General features: G+C 41.0%; 2 protein-coding genes across 2 annotated transcripts; both read right to left on the reverse strand.

Moving 5' to 3' along the window:
* Nucleotides 1-464: 464 nt before the first annotated feature.
* LOC110170717 (glycogen phosphorylase, muscle form-like) lies at nucleotides 465-13,074 on the reverse strand. The gene is made up of 20 exons (XM_020936409.2): nucleotides 12,706-13,074; nucleotides 10,981-11,082; nucleotides 10,819-10,897; nucleotides 10,628-10,731; nucleotides 9,158-9,289; nucleotides 8,946-9,057; nucleotides 8,779-8,861; nucleotides 6,911-7,054; nucleotides 6,577-6,669; nucleotides 6,332-6,478; nucleotides 5,821-5,984; nucleotides 5,626-5,740; nucleotides 5,080-5,181; nucleotides 4,851-4,998; nucleotides 4,716-4,774; nucleotides 3,988-4,129; nucleotides 3,473-3,680; nucleotides 3,169-3,303; nucleotides 2,700-2,766; nucleotides 465-1,553 (listed from the first exon to the last, which is right to left on the reverse strand). The coding sequence occupies exons 1-20, from the start codon at nucleotides 12,946-12,948 to the stop codon at nucleotides 1,404-1,406; spliced, it is 2,529 nt and encodes an 842-aa protein (XP_020792068.1). The 5' UTR covers nucleotides 12,949-13,074; the 3' UTR covers nucleotides 465-1,403.
* Nucleotides 13,075-13,520: 446 nt separating this feature from the next.
* sf1 (splicing factor 1) lies at nucleotides 13,521-21,560 on the reverse strand. The gene is made up of 12 exons (XM_020936401.2): nucleotides 21,180-21,560; nucleotides 20,479-20,607; nucleotides 18,917-18,992; nucleotides 17,059-17,211; nucleotides 16,842-16,931; nucleotides 16,566-16,749; nucleotides 16,367-16,482; nucleotides 16,186-16,293; nucleotides 15,907-16,102; nucleotides 15,604-15,817; nucleotides 14,908-15,072; nucleotides 13,521-14,717 (listed from the first exon to the last, which is right to left on the reverse strand). The coding sequence occupies exons 1-12, from the start codon at nucleotides 21,424-21,426 to the stop codon at nucleotides 14,389-14,391; spliced, it is 2,007 nt and encodes a 668-aa protein (XP_020792060.1). The 5' UTR covers nucleotides 21,427-21,560; the 3' UTR covers nucleotides 13,521-14,388.
* Nucleotides 21,561-21,879: the final 319 nt, after the last annotated feature.

Here is a 21,879-nt window from a genome sequence, read left to right on the forward strand (position 1 = left end):
AATAACAGTTCTAAGCACTTTTAAGGCTTAGTTCTTTGGATTAAGTCTTGTCAAGGCATTTTGAGAGGAATAAGTAGCATATTAACAGTTTTAGCTGTTTAGCCTCTACAAAATATTGCAATAAATAGATGTATATCATGAAAATATTGTACAGAGAGATTTGGATATTGTTACATCCCTTATCATGAGCCTCCCCACCATATCGTGAGCTTTCCCACGAGATTGCAATAAATACTGTACTGTGAGGTTCATACCGTGATGATATCGGACTGTGAGACTTGAATATCGTTATACCCCTATAATTTAGCCCTCAACTGGAAACAGAGTGTATGGCATCAGACCTAAACTAGAAAATATAAAAACTTGCCAATTACTATCCACCTTTACATCCTTGAGGTAGTTTCTCGTCTCCCAATTGTGAACACAGACACACAAAAGCACACATTTGTCTTATTTGTTCATGGAGTATTTTATTAAATATGAAATGCTTTGACAGAAGGTGCTATGTTAGACCAATTGTATGGGCAGCAGCTCACAGCCAGTCAAGCAGGCATCTTAATACAGTACTTGTCTACACAGGAACAACATCACAATCTTCTCAAGTCGTACTTAGAGAGGGTTTAGTCGTCTCTATCGCAAGTCACTTAGGGAGCAGTACAGCAGAATGACAGGAACATGCTACACACACTATGGTTACATTCAGCGATGGAAAGGACTTCAACATTTAGATAAGCAGAAATGTTGGTCACAGTGCAGCTCTGACGCTGGGAAGACATGGGTTTAGCTGGGATTTGAGTATGGACGTTTAGAGTACCGCTTTTAGCCGTGGTACGTCAGTAGTTCAGGTAAAGAAGTTTGAGGTGAGTAAATGCAGTATGACAGCCCTCTGTACAAATCCAGGCTAAACTCCAAGGCCAGTGTGAAGTAAGGTGTTAGGTAAAGTGACAAACTGCAGTGAAGAAAAAACTATACAACTAAAGGGTGCATTCACACAAGATGACCACGACAAAACTGGGAGTAAACTCGGGACCAAACCAGGGCTAGAACCAAATCTACATTAGCACCAAACCAGGACAAGTATGAACGCACCCCAAGACTACATCCACACCAATGCATCTCAGTTTTTAAAAGCTAAATATACACGTACGCAATTTTTAAACTCATTTTTATTCTACACTTTAAAACGCTAAAACTTAAAACCTACATTTGATTATTTTCGTGTTAAGGTGCATTTATCAACAATTGTTATTCTTATTTTTAAATGAAATGCATTGGTTATGACTTAGCCTTGAACAAACTCATATCAAATACACAACTAATAAAATGCTACAGTACAGTACAGTGAAAACAGCTACGTGATCCGAGTGGTGGTTTGACCGTTGCAGACTACACCAGGGCCCAGTTTAGCGTGGGTCGTCAGGGGCAGCGATTTTCTCCAGGCTGGGCTCCATATCCCAGATCTCCCGGGCGTACTGCGCGATGGTGCGGTCGCTCGAGAATTTACCGGAGCCAGCGATGTTATGGATCACCTTCTTGGCCCATTCTTTAGGGTTCTGTTGAAAAGATGATATAACAATAGAAGAAAATAAACCCATTTATGTTGCATTCACAATGTAGTCATATCAGATGAAGGGCAGGGGCCTATACACTACCGGACAAAAGTTTTAGAACACCAGACTTTGTCCATTTTTTTTTACGGTCTGTTGACCAAAATGTATTCTAAACTTTTGATTCATGAAAGTCTCCACCTTTGGCAGATATAACAGCTGAACACACTCGTGGCTCGTTCTTTTTACAACAGAAATCAAATATTCTTGAGAAAGTTCTTCCCAAGTCTGTTGCAAAAGTTCCCATAAATGTGTGGCACTTGTAGGTTTCTTGGCTTTCACTCTTCTGTCCAGTTCATCCCAAAACCAGCTCGATGGGGTTTAAGTCTGGAGATTATGGTGGACACTCCATGTTTTCAAGCTCACCATCTTGTTCTTTTTTCCTAAGGTAGTTTTGGCAGAGCTTGGACTTGTGTTTTGTTATCTTTTATCTTTTTTTATCTTTATCTTTTAGTTTTTTATCCTCTGGCTGTTCAGTTCTTACCTTTGTGCCATTTCAAGCTCAATAAATAACTGGAAAAATTATGGTGTTCTAAAACTTTTGACAGGTAGTGTATAACTATGGAAAATTCAGTTTTTCAAAGAAATGCACAAATGACAATGACACTTTTGGGGTTGAATAATGGCCCTGCTTTCTGAAGCTAGAGTGAATTCGCCATAATACTCAGTGAATTTCACCATAGTTCCTTGCCATGCTGACCAAGAAGTCGTAGTTTTTGTTTTATTTGGATGATCCACTAAGGTAATCATTTCTACAATCTGAAACACCAAATTCTACCACCGAATTCTGATCCATGCTCAAGCACTATTTAAAGTGTATGTAGGAGGTGTAGTTGTATGAACACACAGACTGATGTTATTAGATTAGGGCGCTTCATTTTTTATATCTAGGATTTAATATACCCCCTCTAACACTATCAAGACCGAACATTAAACCCCTTTGTTGACAGACTAATAGCAGCAAAGAGTAATGCTGGGGAAGTGCACATCGGTTACGAAGAGGCAACAGTAGCAGTTGAGTAGTAGTATCTGTCGCCTCTGCGTTGACAGGCCTGAGAGATATTGGCAAGAATATGCAATAAGCAAACTGACCTTGTAGAGAGCACTGACTTTATCCTGGCACTTGATGTAGTCCTCGTAGTCGGCAAAGACCTTGAATCTGTAGAAGCAGAGCACATGTTACCCCACATAGATGGCTACATAGATGACAAACGGTAGCAGCAACAACTAAACCGAGCCCTTGAGATCATATATGACCCCTCTGGCTATTCTGGCAGAGACATGTTTGAGCTTCCTCCGTCTAGAACAAGATATCGCTTCACTAAGAGCTTCTTCCCACAGGCTGTTATAAGCTTAAACAATGCACTTTATATTAGCACCTTAATATTTTGGCTACTTAATCTTTGAGTCTTATTTATTTCACTGTCACTGTGTCCTCTGTAATGATTGTCTGTGTTGTTGTTTCATGGTGCACTTTGAGGTTTTTGCACGTTTTTCCAGTGAGGTTAGTTTATTTGCACTTTGTCATTAAAAACCAAGCTCGCCAACTGCCAAGCCTCACCTGTCGTGTTGCATGAGCATGTTGACCAGGTCTTTGAAGAGATCAGGCTGGTTGGGACTGAAGAAGCCCCCAGAGATTTGGTCCATGGCCTGTTTCAGCTCAGGGATGCGCTTGTAATAGGACATGGCGTCATATCTAAACAGGAAAGCAAATGTTTAACAGGAGTGTTTAGCTCATGTCCAGGACTTTGGACTTTAATATTGTTTTTCTCCTGTTGAAACTGATTGCACTCTAATAGTCATAGTTGAATGGAAGTGAAAAGTCAGATGATAATCAAATGACGCAATGTAAGGTTTTCACTCACCCTTTCTTGTCCATTTCTTCCACATCAGGGACCCTCATGCCAAAGATGAAGAGATTCTCCTCTCCGGCCTCTTCTGCCATCTCCACGTTGGCTCCGTCCATAGTGCCAATGGTGAGGGCTCCGTTCAACATGAACTTCATGTTTCCAGTTCCAGAGGCCTCAGTGCCGGCTGTGGAGATCTGCTCCGACAGGTCTGCTGCAGGAATGACTACACAAAAAGGACAAAGGGATTTAATAGTCTGACAACTAAAACACATTACATTTTCCATCTAAAAAAAATGGCTAATTCATTTATTTACTGGACTTGCAAATAATTTTTTCCTTTAAGAAGTTTTGTTACACAGATTATTCATATTCATATTCATATATTGTTATACAGATTATTCAACTCATACATGCTGTGGACTTTAAGACTCTTCATTTACTGTCATTAGATTAATGCACTGGGAAATGCCACCTTAAAAAAACTTTATATCAAAATCATAACAAACTTGCATGTCCCTTCTCAGTCTCACCTTTTTCAGCCAAAGTTACGCGGTAGTTCTCCAGGAAGATTACTTTGAGCCGGTCTCCTACAATGGGGTCATTGTTGACGATGTCTCCAATGGAAGTGATGAGTTTGATGATCATCTTGGCAGTGTGGTATCCAGGAGCGGCCTGGAGGGAAACAGAGGAGGTGTCAAATACACAGGGAGAGTGTGAATTACGCAGCATTTCATAACTCACAGCTAAATGCTGCCAAGTAGTAGGATGTTAAATAAGGGAAAAGGTCACATAAGCCCATCAAACAAATACTGAGTCAAAGATCCACTTGTGTTTTGTTTTTCACTGAAGGAACCATTATGAAATGTCTGAAATTCATCTAATCAATTGCTAATAATTATAAGAAATAAAAGAAAGAGCAGGAATGTTGCATGTGGTGAAAACAATAAAGTGGGTTAAGGATCATTTTATTTAAGCTTGCCAATTTTGTGTCAGCAGAATTTAATGTCATGATAAAGTACTCTGAATAGAGGTCACCTAATACACTGTTTTATAATCTCGAAAACCAGGATAATTTTACCGATAGCTGAGAAGGCTGGGTACCCTTAAACTATTCTGGTACCTTAACAATACCTCTACCCGTGTTTTAGCAATCATTGTCCAGACTAAAACCAAACATTCACAGTTCTAAATTGAAGAAATTGTGTGGTACAGTTCCCCATTGTAGTATTGAAGGATTTAAACTTTGAAATGCCTTTACCTTTCCTCCAATCATGATAGTTCTGGGGGTCCATTTTTTCTGTGGCTCCTTCTTGATACCTGGACAAATAAACAGCCTTTAGACTTTATGTTTAAATAGAATATACCATTACAATTGTGTATAGTAGAGGCTTACGGTTATAAAATGTGATGATGTGCAGGCAGTTCAGAAGTTGTCTCTTGTATTCGTGGATCCTCTTCACTTGAACATCGAACATGGAATCAGGGTTGATCTTGACCTTGTAGTGTTCTTCAAGATGAGCAGCAAACTTCAGCTTGTTCTCCTACAATTTATGATGATTATTAACAAGATTTTTTTATTAATAAAAAAAAAAAAAAAAAAAAAGGTTGTTTTCAAAACTTACTTGTTTGACTTTAGTTATATCGGCAATTAAAGAGTCATCGTTCACAAAGTTCAAAAGCTGCTTCAGTTGATCCAGGTCCCGGATGTAGTCCTCACCAATCCTCTAGAAAAGAAAAATACTACAAAGTTACTTTAAATGCAATAATGTTGTGGAATATTCCATCCTCTACCAAGTCATAACAAGAGCACCTCCAGTTCCTTTCTAATCCATGTATTACTGGTAGTATCCAACGTTTCAGAATTTTCCTCCTCCAAAGCCGCAGTCAACTTTGTCTACTATTCTTTCAGAAGTATTATGCTATGCAATTCTTACTATATTTCAGTCAATTTGTCTCCAAGCTGGCTTCTTACTCCATTCAAGTCCACAAAAGGATGTTTAAAGTAATGGTATTCTGTACTGACTGTAAATAAACTTCTACCTCAGACACTGAAATCTCCTACCTTCCTTTGCAACTCTCAAAATTATTAGGACAACACTTATTTTTCCCCCTAACAAATATTATGTAATTTTGAGCTTAGTTTTTACTTTTGTTTTGTTTGCACTTACCTCAGCAATGACCTCTGCAAGACCAGGGTTGCACATGACCAGCCAGCGCCGTGGGGTGATGCCATTGGTCTTGTTCTGGAACTTGTCAGGGTCCACCTCATAGAAATCTTTGAACCTGAACAAAAAAAACGAAAATCAGCCACTGGAGTAAAAAACTATCATCTGTCTCAAACTGAGGCATACTTAGGTCATTACACTGTGTTTTTGATGATCTCCGAGTGGATGCGGGCCACTCCGTTCACAGCGTGGGAACCGACAATGCACAGATGAGCCATGTTGATTTTCTTGACATGGCCTTCCTCAATCAGTGACATTCTGCGAAGGCGGTCAAAGTCTCCAGGGAACAGTTTACCAATACGCTGTTAAAAGACAAGTATAGGTTTAAGAAGAGTGTGGTACAAAGGAGGACATATAATATTTTGTTGTCATTTAGTTTTAAACCAACATGCATGAACAAAAGTTGACATTTTTTCAATTTTAAACCAAATTATTGATCTAAAACAGCTTGCTAAGAATAGAAATAGGTCAATTGACTTCCTGTTCAAAACTGGAAGGCCCCACCTCTTCATAGTGGCATTTCACAGTTGTAAAAAAACAGATTTGAATATTCACAAATAAGCATTGCTCTAAAAAAAAACAACAACAAAAAAAACGCAAATGCAGAGCAACAGTGGATACAATACAATGAAAAGCTTTGTCCTCTTACCTCCAGGTGCCTTCTGTTGATCTCGTAGATGATTTCGAGATGACGAGGGAGTAAGTTTTGGAAGAGGTCCACAGGCCATCGCTCCAGAGCCTCAGGCAGCACCGTGTGGTTGGTGTAAGCACAAGTACGAACCACAATGTCCCAGCTCTGACATGAAAAGTATGGCACAAAATGATGCCTACAATATTCAATCTCATGATTTTAATTGTATTTTACTGAATTTTACTGAATTTTACAGGTCAAACCTTTTCCCATGTGAGTTTTTCTTGGTCAACTAGGATCCTCATCAGCTCAGGGATGGCCATTGCAGGGTGGGTGTCGTTCAGCTGGATGGCAACCTGAATAGAACAAAAGCAGGAAGGCAAGATAAAGAATTACACAAGCAACATTCAAAAGATGTTCAAGGCCAATGTTTGCCAAGTGAGAACAGGGTTTTCTCACGTCTGACCCCAAGGTGAACTTCTTTAGACATTGCAAAACTCAAACTCAAATCAATGGACAGATTTCCTTTTACAAACTTCTCCAGTATTGATAGATGTCAATGTGAGCTGTAAGTTTCAAATCAAACGGTTATAATACCTTGTCCGGCAGGGCCGACAGGTCCAGACGCACAAACTCAGTGGAGCCAAACTTGGACGCCTTGAATCTGCGGATGATGTCCTGAAGAGTGGCTGCTACCACAAAGTACTCCTGTTTAAGACGCAGCTCCTTCCCCTCAAAGAACTGCAATACAAAAATCAATCCAGACACATTAGAACTGCAGCACTTCATTATTGATACTTTGCACTGAAATCATGCTGGGGGTGCTCTACATGTGTCTCTAATGGAGTTTTTATAATGGCACATTAGCAGTCACTGTCAAAAAAGTTTAAAGGTTTATGAAAACTATCTATCCATTTTTTTCTGCTTATCCAGGGGCAGCAGTCTAAGCAGGGACTCCAAGACTTCCTTCACCCCTGACACTTCCTCAAGCTCCTCTGGCGGGACCCCGACGCGTTCCCAGGCCAGCTGAGAGACATAGTCCCTCAAGCGTGTCCTGGGTCTTCCTCGGGGTCTCCTTCCGGTGGGACATGCCCGGAAAACGCGGAGTCTGAAAACGTTTTATTTTGTTTTCTGAAAACTCAAAAAACCCCAAAATAGATTTAAACAACACATTTTTTCTTTTAGGAGCCTGTGATTAATACAGGTGTTCAAGGTCCTTTTTAGGTGTTTTACAAAAAAGTGAAGAGTGGCTAACTTAAAAACAAATGACTAATGCTAATTGGCTTGTCATTTTATGTGTGAATGACTTTTTTTTTTAACAGCACAAACATCTGTTATAGTTTCAGCCAAGTCATTCTTGATGGTTAGATTGTAAAATAAAGCACAGATGATAGTTTAATAAAGTTTCAGACAGAGCAGAGCCTACAGCTATCATGACACCCCCAGAGAAATCAGCTGCAAAGTCTCAATAGATTTCAGATGGAGGGCAGGTACCTAAACTTGAGATCAAAATAAACACTGAAACTAATGATCTACAAATGCTGATCCTTCTTTTTTGTTTGGGATTGTCTGCACACACTTGTCATAATGTTATGGTTTAAAGTCCTTTCAACTAATAACAATCATCCATCTATTACATTATTTGGTCATTACCCAAAGCTCATGAGTAAAGGAGAGGGCAGGGATGTAGACTGCCCGGTAAATCGAGAGCTTTGCATTTCTACTCGGTTCCTTGGGGTCAGCCCTATGTTCCCTTTCTACGATTTTTTTCTCAAAATTAAACTCCAAGTCATTTTTATATTTTTATATAGCATTTAAAGGGATTCACAGTCATTTCAAGATAGGATCTTTTGCACCATGACCTCTACATTACATCTGTAGTCAACTGCTGCTGGATAATAGGTCAGGTGTAACTGATGACTTAATTGGGAGAAATGGGAATAAATTCTGATGCAAACAGATGATAAAGGAAATGTGGGAACATAGGGCCTAATTTTGGAAAAAAAACAAAAACAAAACAGGAACATAGACACTCCTGGCTCCTTCACCACACTGGTTGGACACAGTAACTGCATCATTGCAGACACTGCACCAATCCACCTGTCAATCTGTCGCTCCATATTTCCCTCACTCCTGAAGAACTTGAATTCCTCCACTGGAGGCAAGAACTCCCCACCCACCTGTTTATTTAGGCTTTCTTGTAGATATTCTGAGTATTTACAGAAGTATTAACCATAACCAAGGACAACAAATCTGCCAGATCTGCAAATTTCACCATAAAACTCTAAACTATAGGCATACTAGACATACTACGTCAATGCAACTGATTATGTGTAAGAGTATGTAAGGCCAGTATGATTTGGGGACAGCTAAAATAAACAAGAGCTGAAATGTGTATACACTGTAAACTTAGTGCAATATTTAGCCAGTGCCAATGTTGCGTTAAATATAAGGTCAATGCTCACGTTGTCATTGGGGTACAGGACTCTGGAGATGTTCTCAGCAAGATTCCTGTCCAGTACAGCCTGGATGTAACCACCAACGTTGACTGTGGAAAGAAAGTGCTTAACTTTTCAGCATTTTCACTTTTCAAAGTTGTGGGCAGGGGACGTTTGTTGAAAAATAAACTTACAGTCCTTAAGGTTGAAATCGCAAGGAGCTTTGGCAGACCACAGCCTCATGGTGTTGACGATGTTATTTCTGTATCCAGGTACGGGGGTGTCATACGGCAACGCCAAAACCACCTAAGAAATTAAAACTGACTGATTAACTTAAAAAAATAATTATTGAATGAGCCCAAATCATTTCAAACTTAGCATGTGTGACTTCTTATACGATGTCTACCTGCGTGTCGACCCATTTGACACCGTCATCTGTGTGCTCCACTCGGCCGTAGAAGTGGACCGGCCGCATGTACTCAGGACGAGCCTTCTCCCAGGGGTTCCCATAACGCAGCCAATCATCAGCCTCCTCCACCTAAGCACACAACAAAAGAGAAGACGTTACTCTAGCAGCTGTCCATGTGTGGGGCACAGCGTAGGATTTCAATGCGATTCAAAAGATAGTCAAACTTTAAGTGATTATTAAAACTGACCGACGGATGGTCCTGGGAACTAAAGCCTCATTTTATGCACCCACTGTTATTAAAATAGCTCAACCGGCCAATGTATTGTTTTGCAGTCAAAACAAGCAGCCATCCACTGTGCGAGCTCATGTTACAGGTAGCCTGAGATGACCCATATTCGGTTCTGTTGGCCTTCAGTGAATCTGACAAACTATATATTGGTGATGCTTTTGAATAATTGAAATACATGGTAGAGGTGAAGAGGAGAGAACAAGCTAAAAATAATTTTGCAGAAAAAAAGGACTCATTTGAGTGATCTTTGGCTTGCATCAATTAATTATTTTCAGTGACCGCTCGTCCATATATGGTAGCAGTTTACCAGTTTGCTGATAAAGTTGCACTACACAAAAAGGTAAAAATGACTGCTGGCAGGTTTTAGGTTTGGTATATTGGTAGCAGAGGTGGGGACTTGCAAGTCGTGACTTGGATTTGAGTCAGACATGAGTCACTATTTTTTAAGACTTGAGACTTGAATTGGTAAAATGGACTAAGTCTTGGACTTAAAGGTCAATGACTTGAGAAGCTGAGAAGGCTTGATGCTTCTCCTAAAAAAAATACATGCTTTTAGAAAATACTTTTCTCTTTACAGTTGATAAATGCGGTGCTTAATATTATAGAAACAAACTGGAACATGCCCCTCCCACTTCTGTTTATTACTTTGGCTGTAACTGAAGTACGGTGATATGGTATCCTCAAATGTACTACAGTAATATGCAGAACAATATAGTAAAACAGAGGGAAATACAAAGAACATGAACCTTTCATTTCAGTGCAGACTACATGACAAAATAACAGTTATTAAAGTACTTTTAAATCTTAATTCTTTCTATTATGACCGTAATGATTCACACTAAGATCTTGTCAATACAATAAAAAACTAAAAAAAAAAAAAAAAACTACAACACTGATATAAATACTCATGTATATAAATATACCATGACTTATCTAGCTTTAAAAAAATATATTTGGTATTTATGTTAATGACTTGAAATTACTTGCTCAAAGCAGATGACTTGGACTCAACTTGGACGTAGGGGCCAGTGACTTGACTCAACTTGGACTTGCCTGTCTTTGACTTGGGACTTGACTCTGACTTGAGGTCAAAGACTTGAGACTTGCAAAACAACAACTTGGTCCCACCTCTGATTGGTAGTGAACACAAGAATTGCAATGTTGTGTGTCCAACATACCTGCCAGCCGTTAACTATTTTCTGGTTGAAAATTCCAAACTCGTAACGAATGCCATAACCGTAAGCTGCCAGACCCAAAGTGGCCATGGAGTCCAGGAAACAAGCTGAGGAAAAAAAACGACCGTAAAATTGTTATTTAGTGGAAGAAAATCAATTAATAAACCATTTTAAAATAAATTCATATTACGTACCTGCTAGCCGACCAAGTCCACCATTCCCGAGACCAGCGTCTTCTTCAATGTCCTGTAGCTCCTCCATGTCAAGCCCAAGCTGTAAGGAGATTTAACAGAATTATTATTGTATTTTTAGGTTGAGTCACTCATTTGTCTTCTACCCATGATTCTTTGCTTTACCTGGTAGGTGGCTTCATCACATGCGTTCTCCAGGGCCAGGTTGACCATAGTATTCTGCAGAGTGCGACCCATGTAAAACTCCAGGGAAATGTAGTAGACGCGCTGTAAGAATAATGTCCTTAGTTACAGACATTAAAACTACATCAACTGGGCAACACTTGATAGCCTCTTTCTATTATTCATTTCCTCATGTTTCCTTCCTTATAGCTACTAAATCACTTGTTATGCTCAATAAAAACAAAGATTTATTAGCAAAACATTCCATTGATTGTCAAGGGGATTCCAAAAATAAAACACCACGTGCTCCACTTGAAGGTCTTCAACATATATATGGAAAGAACAACAGCTGATAAGGTCAACAACACAGGAGTTAAAAGTGGCATTCATTCCAGCGTCTCCCTCTCTTGTGTATTCCCAAATGTATATTTTATATTGTCACATATATCTCTAATTATGTTGAGTTTTAATTTATATGATGCGTGTGAATTCTTTTAGAACTGTGATGTAGCACGCCAGAAATCAATAAAGAATACAGTTTTCCAATGCACTCTTTCCACACTGCAAATCTCATCAATATTAGAGTACAAGCTAAGAGTACTTAGCCTGGAGTTGGTGTTAAAAGAGAATTGGAACAATTTAGTGATGTGTGCCGTTCAAGTTGTGATATTTTAATCTAGCCCACATAAATTATAAGGTCCACTAGTAACTTTGGTGTGAATAATTCAGATTTCAGGGATCAAATAAACCACAAACCATCCGAAGTCATAAAAGTCTGGCCTAAATAAAATAGTGCAGTGATGCCTTTTAGAGGCTGGCTTGCACAGGTCCTCTGCTGCTGCTGCTGACACTGCAACTATAAGGATCACGTAGACTGTAGAGAACCAAAAGTAAGGTGAAACAACTCTGTCCTTGAACAATACTGCCATGAACAGAGAGCAAAAGTCAAGAGGAGAATCTGTGGGTTTCAAACTTTTCACAATAAAACCAATTGTTTCTAGGAATGCCTATCAGCAACATGGACTCAGGCCTGTTCCTATTCCAATTGGGCAGACTGTCTCCAGTGAAAACTCTGTTTCAGTAAAACTGAAGAAGTGATGTCTGCCTGGTAACTACCTGAAGCAGCACTTTGATATGGGTGTTTTTTCATTAAGGATTACAGTAGGGAGATCCAGACAGGGGAAGTAGCTTAATGTGGCTTAACCATGTGGCCATTTTGTGATGCACTCTGTGCACTGGCTCAGTGGGGATGCAGGGCACGTACTCCGGTAGTTACGTAAGGACCATTTTAACAACCAGTTGAGTCTTTGAGATGTGAGGACTACAAGTTTGTGATGAACGTAGGCTCAACATTTTCACGTGCAGCCTGGAGTAGCGTCATTCACAGAGGGATAGATCAAGGTTAGAGATGCGGATGTACGGATGTTACGTAACTGGCAGCCAGTCAGAACCGGAGACTGGACCGACCGGAATCCCTCAAGTTCACACGCTGCACTGTCAGCGCACACGACCGCAGCTCTATTATTACTATAAAAGGATATCACAAGTCCCCGAGACAGTGGGGCGTCGCACACGCACTCTGTGTGCGCGTGAACGAGCTATGATACTGCAGTAATGCCCACATCCCCCGCGTGCCCTGCTCAGCTGTGCGCGTGTGTGTGCATGTGTGTGCGTGTGTGTGTGTACAAGTCCCAGACTCATGTCCTGGACTGCGGCATCGGCGCTTACTTTGGGGTCCTTCTCGTAGTAATGCTGCTGGGTCCGGATCCAGCGGCCCACCAGGTGGTCCCGGACCGTGTTGGCCAAGGCAAAGTAGTAGTCTCTTTTGGTGGCGACATTTCGGTCCTTCACCAGGGTAAAATGGAGGTGTCGGTTGAAATTAGTTTTCAGGTCAGCAACATTTTCTACTCCCGCCAGGCCGCGGACAGAAATCTGCTTTCTCTTGTCGTGGTCGGTGAGCGGCTTGGCCATGCTGAGACTGATGGACACCCGCAGAAACTACGGTACTTCACCTGGACCTGGACTTGGCGCTGGAGCTGGAGTCTGCTGCCTCTTCCCTCTTCCCTGTCGCTCTTGTGCTGCGGCCGGTGGGATGGGCCGTCCTGCCTCTTTTAAGTCACGTAGCAACGGTCAAGCGTGAGAAGAGTCACACCTCTGACTTCCGGTAAAATTAAAACGCGTCTTTATCCAACCAATTTCTACGCACTTTTATCGCTGCAGGTGTTGATAAGTTGTTTAATTACCATGGCTTTTAAGTATGCCTGTTAGTTGGCTCGGCATTAACTGCAGGTAACCCGTTTTTAGGACTTGTTTTTTTATTATTATTATTTTGAATGCAGTAAATCTTCCAGAGTTCCGCTTAAAGGGGGTGTGTGCGGATCATACATGTGCGGAAGGTGCGGATGGTGCGGAGCATGGGCATAAAGGAAAGTATGGAGTATTCATGTAGGTGCGGCAATGTAGCCATGATACAGCAAAAAGTGCTCATTTAGGCAGGGATATCATTTAGTAAATCGGATTAAGGAATCAGCAATGTCGCAAACTCAGTGTGTATAATTCTTTTAATCAAAAGGCAGACGCCGTCGCTCCACAACATATGATGATACTGCCAAGAACACAGTGTCCAAATCCAGTTGAAGTCTTTATAGTCAATGGGGAACCCTGCAGTGCGCATCCACTAGTCAGGCCAATAAAAACACAGCTCAACATAATTTGAACTGAATGATTTAATACTAACCAAGCAAGATTATCAGATACTAATTTATAGCCTCATAGTAAAGACCATGTGTAGTAACATTAATAAAACATTTGACAGTCCTTAGAGAAGCTACATAGACACAGCACACAGCTTCTCAAATTCTGTCCAGAGAAATACAGAAAAGGTCAAACATTGTTATTGTAGCTGGAGCCTTGGCGTACATATGTGTGTAACCAAGTATCACTTTCACACTTGCTGCAATAGTCAAAAGAAAAAAAAAACACATTAAAAACCAATGCAAGCTTTTTGAAAAACAGGACATTACTGCTAAAGAGTTTTGATAGAACAGAACTAAAGTACAATTCACACTCCTTTTACAAAAATATTAATCTTAGTTAAATCAAAGCCAACAATGAGGGGAATACAGAATTATGACAGGAGTTCCTCATGCATGTTCTTTCTGGTTATAAGTGAATCCAATCAATGTGGATAATTACATTGCAAAAGTTTAGCGCGTTAGCATTACAGAACATGTATTCAAGGCCTGTCAGATTTGTATCTACATCAATATGATACGTATTCACAATATTAAGGTTGAATAAAAATAAAGCACTGTTAATGATGGTGTGAGCAGATACAAAGCTCTTCAATCACAGTCTATTGAGGAACTGCTGAACAACATGGTGCAGTTGAATGACTTTACAGTGACAGGTTTAACTCTGGGGCGGAGGTGGAGGAGGTGCAGGGGGCATACCAAATGGAGGCATGCCTGGTACACCCATCCCCATCATGGTTACAAAGTTAGGGTCCATGGGTGGTGGTGGAGGTGGAGGGGCATACATCATGCCAGAAGAGCCTGGAGGAGGTGGAGGGGGAGGAGGTGGTGCACCTGGGGGCAGTGGAGGCTGGACTCCAGGAGGGGGTGGGACCATGGAGCTACTTCCCATGGGGGGTGGAGGCTGGGCTCCAGAGGCTGCAGGTTGCTGGGGTTGTTGCCATGGCGGCAGACTGCCTGTGCCAGGGCTGGACGTGGTGGTGGTGTCTGTAAAGGGTTACAAACGCAGGTTAACACCTTAGTAGTTTATGGTCTTGTTCATTTCACACAAGATCTCTCATGCCTGACTAAATACACAGTTAGCCTATACCAAACACTTCTACAGTGGTTACTATAGTGGTAAGGCTATTCTATATGCCGAGGGTGAAAGGCATTAACACAGCTTTTGTGTACTCACTCTGTTGCCAGGGCATTGGTGTGCTGGTAGCCATGCTGCTGGTGGGAGGTGGAGGTGGAGCTTGCTGCTGCCATGGTGGAAGAGGTCCTGACGGGGGAGGAGGCGGCTGATTGCCAGGGGGAGGAGGTGGAGGTGGCATCATGCCCATTGGTGGAGGGAGTAAACCTACAAAGAGTCACGTGGATTTAAGTTGGGCACTTTAACTTTCATGAAAATATTACACAAAAGTGCTTTTACCGATGTTATGTTGTTACCTCATCAAAACATACCTGGAGTTGTGTTTTCTTTCATTCACACGTTTGAGTAAGCTTTTATTATTAGTTTATCTACATTTCCAAAGCTGAAATGTTCTGTTCCACCTTGTGATGTCATGTAATGGTAGTTTTCAAGTTAACAGCTCCTTACACCTTAAATTCAATAGAGACTGGCAATTCCAGAACTGATCTCACCCAAATGATTCTAGTGAATGTGTATGGAGTTCAAAAACACAGTGGAACACTTTCTGTATTACCTCATGACATCACAAGGTGTTGCAGAGTGTTGTTTAAGAGAAGAACTCAGCCCAAATATGTAGGGTCTGTGTGTTAAACGTGTGAATAAACAAAACAACTCCAGGTATGTTCTTGAGGAATGTAACAAATCAGAAAACAGTTTAGTATGGGCCCTTTAAAACTAAAATTATAAAGACTCACTCACCCATAGGATGTCCATGAGGACCTGGGCCATGGCCCATCGGAGGAGGGGGTGGCTGCATCCACGGGGGAGGCATTCCATTGGGGTTTGGAGGCATAGGAGGGCCTCCCATGTTGGACATGGGAGGAGGAAAGTTGTGTGGTCCACCAGGTCCCCCAGGCATGCCATGGAAGTTCCTGTTCTCACCTGGTCCAGAGTTCATCCACGGTGGCCGGTTCTACAGAACCACACACAAGTGTTAGTGATGTGCTCATACAAGATGTGAAACATAGCTGCAAAAAAATGAGAAAAAAAAAAGGAGTGTACTGGAGGAGCCTGATTGTTATTGGGTCCTGCAGGCCGAGGTGCACCCCCTGGGGGACTGGTGTGTCCTCCTCCAGATGAGGGGACAGGAGCTTCTCCTAGTTCAGCCATTAGGGACAGGTATTCTTTATCCATGCGAGCTTTGTCCTGGGCGGACTGGGGTGGCTCTCCTCCAGTGGCCCTGTGAGCAGCAAAAGTGCTGGACAGAATAGAAGCAGATATTACACCTTAAGTAGAGTTAAATACGCTCAAAGTGCTAATTGTAATGCCAGTGCTCAGTACCTGGAATATTTACAGTCAGAGGAGATGTGGCCCGCTCCACCACATTTGGTACACAAGGTAGTATTTGTGATGCTTCGGGGCTCCGCATTCTGCCATGGGCGAAGAATCCTAAGGAAAAATGTCTTACTATTTGATTGACCGTAAAAGCTTTTAGTCTCACAAGTGAATATAGAAGACCAACCTGTTGTCATCTTCCCGCAATGTACCATTAAGTCTAGCTAGCTCTCTGAGCTGCATCTTCCGCAGATCATTCTGATCTTCTGGAGTTTCAATGCCTTGTTTGAGAATGTTGCGGATCTGTCAAATAAAAGAGCACTAATCATTTTAAGGGACTGTATGAGCATGATAAGCACAAAGAATAAAAGAGGATTAATGTTCACCTGCTCTACTGCCTTCTTGACATTCTCCATGGTGTTGGCAGTGACCAGAGCATGAAGAGGCTCATCTTCCCCTGGCAGCATCTGCCCGTCTTTTCTGCCAACCTTCCCCTCCTTAACAGAGCCTTTCCCACGGATCATAATCTTGGCACAACACTCCTTCTCAATGTTTTTTAATGTGTTACCTCTGTTCAGAAAATTTTAAGTGGTAATTTTTTCCCAGTTCTTAAAAAAAAAAAAAAAAAAATCCTAATTAAGGGGGTCATTGGGGTAACTCACCGTGGGCCAATAAGCAGCCCTACAAAGTTGATTTCTGGGTATTCATCTTGAGGAATCATAACTTTGTCACTGACTCTGGTGGCAGGAGGCCTGAAATACAAACAGCAAAATGACAACATTAAGAAAAATGTACAGGAATCAGAAATCAGTTTATATCATTTTGTTCACTTTTTTTAAGATCCAAGAATAAAAGCATCCATTAGAAACGGAGTCATACTTGTAATCAGCAGGTGGTTTGAATTCAGGGTTCAGTGCCAGCATCTCAGTGATGAGGGAGTGGCGCTCCTCTTCGATCTTCTTGCGTGTCCGATATTCTCGGGTGTTTAGCCTCTTGCCCTCGCTGTTGTAGATCGGCTCAGGAGAGGGCGACCTGAATAGTGCAGACAAAAACACAAGGCACGCTTTATCAACACCAGGGAGAAGTGGAAAAGTGACATCACACCAGAAACTCCTACTAACTGACTAACTAGGCCTCAATTATTGAAAATGTTTCTTCACCTGTACTGTCATCCTTATGTCTGTTAGCAGAGGGTTACTATGGGGGTCAGTGCAAGAACAAGTATGCAAAATTGGAGTTAAGCACTGACATGTTATGAGCTGAAGCCCTTTTCTCTCTATTAATTGTAGAAAGGGGGTAATAGTTGGAATTTAGTCTGTAATCTGAAGGGGCATCAACAAAAAACTTGGCCAATACTAAACCTGCATACAGGATTACTGGCCTGCAGGAGAGGAAAAGTTGGATATATTAAAAAAGAAATTAATCAAAATTTGCACCCTAAGCAGAAATGGCGGCTTTGAGCGTTTCTTGATGCTGATGTGGTGGTAGAGGTCCGGACCTCTCCTTGGCTGCTGAAAACCTGTGTTGTTGCATTACAGAGGCTCTGTACGTGAAAAAGGGTTAGGTTGACGAGGGCTAATTTGGGTTAGAGAAAAGGAATTATGATTAGATCCACCTTTTCTTAAGCTCTCCCATTAGAGAGCTCACACGTTTGCAAATGTTAAGAAAAAAGGTCTTTGCTGTTTCTCTTCCAGCGAAGGCAACCTGAAACACCCCCAGTAGTTAAGGTCACATTTAGACTGGGTAGTGACTACCAATGCTGCAGCTGCAATCAGTCTAACGGTTGCTGTGAAAATATCTGATTATGATGAGAAGCTGAACAGTGTGCATACGACAGGGACGCTAGCTAACAGGGTCAACTTCAAACACTCTTCAGGGACCCCCTTCCTGCGGGAACAGATCCTTTAAGTGACTAGGTTAAGAGCTGGCCATGGATTTCCAGGCTGTTTTCTTCTGAAGTTCAACAAACCCAATGGACAACTGAAGAGCCAGTTTCTCCTGGATGAGAGTGCTTGAAGCCACGAGAAATGCCTTACAATCGTGCATATATTTAGTGTACCACGACGGCCAAAATTGAGTATATAGTAATGCTCTTAAACATGGAGTCCAAACATTGGTCAGTAGACAGGGGCACAATAGAACCTCATTGTGATTTATGAGTTTATGGCATAGACTTGAGGGAAGAAGGTGGAAACTTAAATGGTCAATTGATAATATCCATAGATCAATCTAAATACAGTATTAATGATTGTGGTGAACTTTCTAAAATAACTGCAAAGCGTAGGAGAGATTAAAACACTTAGCTAATTTGTGAAGATAAATGAAACATTTTGTATAAAAAAATAGTGCAGTAGCCTTACATGTAATAGGATGTATCTGACCAACACCACATGTGCTGTGATCAAACTACATCTCCTGCTTCTAGCAGACACTGATTAGAACAATAACTGTTCACAATTTGATTGTGAGAGATATCATTACAGATTTCTCTTTTGTCAAGCCTCCAGGAGTGTCTGGTATAAACAGGAGAATAAATGTTTGGCTTAAAAATAAATCTATAGTGTTTCATCTGAAGGTTACTATATTCTAAATCATACACTAAACACAACAATTCCTACAGCTAACATCTAATTCTAATGTAGCATTAGAAATGTACAAATAAACTGTAAACTGCTTTTTCCAAAAAGTCAAGAGGATAGAGAAAGTGTTACTGTTTGTGGTTTAATCTTTTTCCGACCTGTCCTCAGGGTTAACAGGGATTCCCAGGTCTCCTGTACGCAGTTTACGAGTCAGGTCTTCAATCTGCAGTTGGACTGGAAGAATTCAGGTTAGGAAAGAAAAAACAAGGACGGAGAGAAATGTGGTTACCACAGCAACATCAGAGAGACAACGCTCTGCACATGAGCACAGTCTCAAAACTCAGATAAAGACAAATGGTGAGTCAGTTAAGTACAACAAAAGGTTGGCATTCTGATCAATCATATAGAATTATTTTTCTAATGCGAGAGAGTCTAAACTTTAGCATGAACAGACTAACCTCACCTGTGGCCCTAACACAAAATATCATTCAGTGATAAGACCGTGAATCCTAGAATGATCTGCCAAATGAGCCAGGAGCCAGCCTCCAGTTTAACTCAAGGATATGCTCGGTCAAATTACTGACTGATTTTATATAAAGAATAAAGCAGATGATAGCAGTCTCTTGCTGCACTCCTCAGATGTAACAGTGAGGAGTGCAGTGTCTGAAACCATTCAAATTCTAAAAAGCAATGAGAAGAAATTAAGGTATCAGTCATCCCATGCACATCATGGATTTTGAAATTAACTTGGTGTAATAAAATTATTAGTGATGAAAACACGCCCTGTGAACTGTGCTTGACAGAAATCACCTTAAAAAAAGTTCCCTCAGAGTTTTAGGGGATCTAAAAATGAGTAAAGGAACAACAGTGACAGCGTAGTAGGTACAAATGAAGGTTTACATACCATGAATGGACAACCATTACTATGAAAACAACATCAATAACAAAGTAAGTTATTGACTAAGGACTTATCTAGTCTAACACCACGGTGTGGGCCTGAGAAAGCAGCATGGCAGTGTTACACTGCTGCTGGAAGGCATTTGAAGTTTTAGATAATTGCATTTATTTAAAAATATAACACATAAAAAGTTTTTTTTAAATGTCTGATGTATATATTTAATACAGTGTCCAAACTCTAAAGTTTGAAAAAAAAATACAAGACCTCTGAAAGATGGATGCCATTGAAGCAGCATTGCTCACACTTAGCCCAGTAATAAAACAGAGACAGACTTCAGCATGTTAGGACATAATGGATAAGTCCTCCGTGCAAAGGAACAATATTGATGATGTGTGGGTGGTTCAGGCAAGACAGTGAGCAGTGACCTGCAGCTCAGGACAATTAACAGCAAGCATCTGTTTAAACTCTTGTTGCTAATGGTGCCCAATGGTATGCAAACTTTAAAAACACAGTGACATCACATTAGCTGCAACTTTTCTATTACATTTGACATTAGAATGTGATAATCACTCATTGAATAAGACTGCATACAAACAACAGTTGGAACATGATAAGACATTCTACACCATTAAATTTAATGATCATATCTTCATTTAAGTCAGTGCCTTTAAAGAGCTCCAACTGTTGGTGTTTAGCAAACAGAACATATCATTTATCCTCAAGTGCATCATGGGGGTAAACTTGTTATTTGTGATACAACAGGAGTGCAATCACATTAATATTAGACAAATCTATGTTACCAAAGAAAGCACTGTTTTTTACCTATGTAAGCTCTTTCCTGCTCCCGTGTGAGTCCTGGTGGGATAACTGTGGGCATGCCTGGTATAATAGTCTTCTGGTCAGGTGTCTCACTGCTCCAACGACTCCTCTTCCTCTTCTTTTGACCAAAATCTACAAAGGCAGAAACACTTACTTTCGAAGTTATATCATTTTCCAATTGTTTTAGTTACTACTGTAACTTAAATGTGGCAATAGAGACTTGATGATAAAAGGCAACAAACAACCAGATATAGCCTGGATAAAATGCATATATACCATTAAGTTCTAGTGGCTTAAAACTAAAACGACAACGTGGTGCACTTGGGGTTATTACAGGGTTATAAACATAATACATACATGCTGGAAAGCACAATTAAATATCCAATAGAAATGTAAGTAAAATACATGATTAAATTCTAAGGACACGGGCCACATGAATTCTAACCACTAAATTACATAATCTCCCTTTAACAAACGTGGATCCTCCTAACTTTAAAATACCCCTCATTTATACACTATCATCATCATTCATACACCAACGGGACAAAATGCAAACCCTCCACGAAGCACGGGGTTGTCCCCATTTTGTGACCAGGCAGAGATGAAAGGGCCTCCATTTGTCAGTGAGCTACATTAGCCCGATAATGCTACAGCACAAGGCGCTAATGCACAGACTTAGTTTAAACATTATTTTAACACCTTACCTTGTTTGGCCATGCCGCCCCCAGGAGCTCCTTGTTGCGGCTGAGAAAAGCCTGGGCCAGCGTTAAACTGCGGGAAGGGCTGGTTTGGCATGGGCGGCTGGAAGCCCGGCATGGACGGAAAAGATGCGGGAGGCCCTGGCGTTGGCATTAGCCCGTTGCCCGCTCCAGGCCCAGCATCAAATCCTCGTTTTGCGCCAATACTAGGATGCAACTTCCCCAGTGGGGTTGCATTTGCTCCAGTGGCCATTTCTTGGATTCCTAAAAAGCGTTGTCGATATGTAGTTTAATTTATTGCGATACACTAAAAACAATAATAATTCGACCTCCGTTTATCGACGCGTTTGCTCTCGTAATCAAAATGGCGTCCATCAGAACGTCACAAAGACTCTTCAGCGAAGCCCCGCCCCTCACGCCTCGTGCTATTGGCTCTCACTTCCGCCTTTGAACTACGATTGGTAGAAACGCCCTTTACCGTAAACTCTGACAAACTGCCGTGAATCTTCCACACAGCTCCTCGTTATCTTCACGGAGGGAACTCTATAGATCTATAATAACTTGTTAAAACTTAGATATTATCCTTCAATGGCTCCCACACGGATCTATTATAAAATCCTCCCTTCCATTACTCCACGTTAGTTCTCATTTATTTGCAACTTGATGTAAATGTATCTGGTTTATAAACTGTTTACATTTATAAGTT

This window comes from Boleophthalmus pectinirostris, unplaced genomic scaffold, assembly GCF_026225935.1.
Source record: "Boleophthalmus pectinirostris isolate CB_2022bp ecotype Guang Dong unplaced genomic scaffold, ASM2622593v1 HiC_scaffold_20, whole genome shotgun sequence".
Classification (NCBI taxonomy): Eukaryota; Metazoa; Chordata; class Actinopteri; order Gobiiformes; family Gobiidae; genus Boleophthalmus; species Boleophthalmus pectinirostris.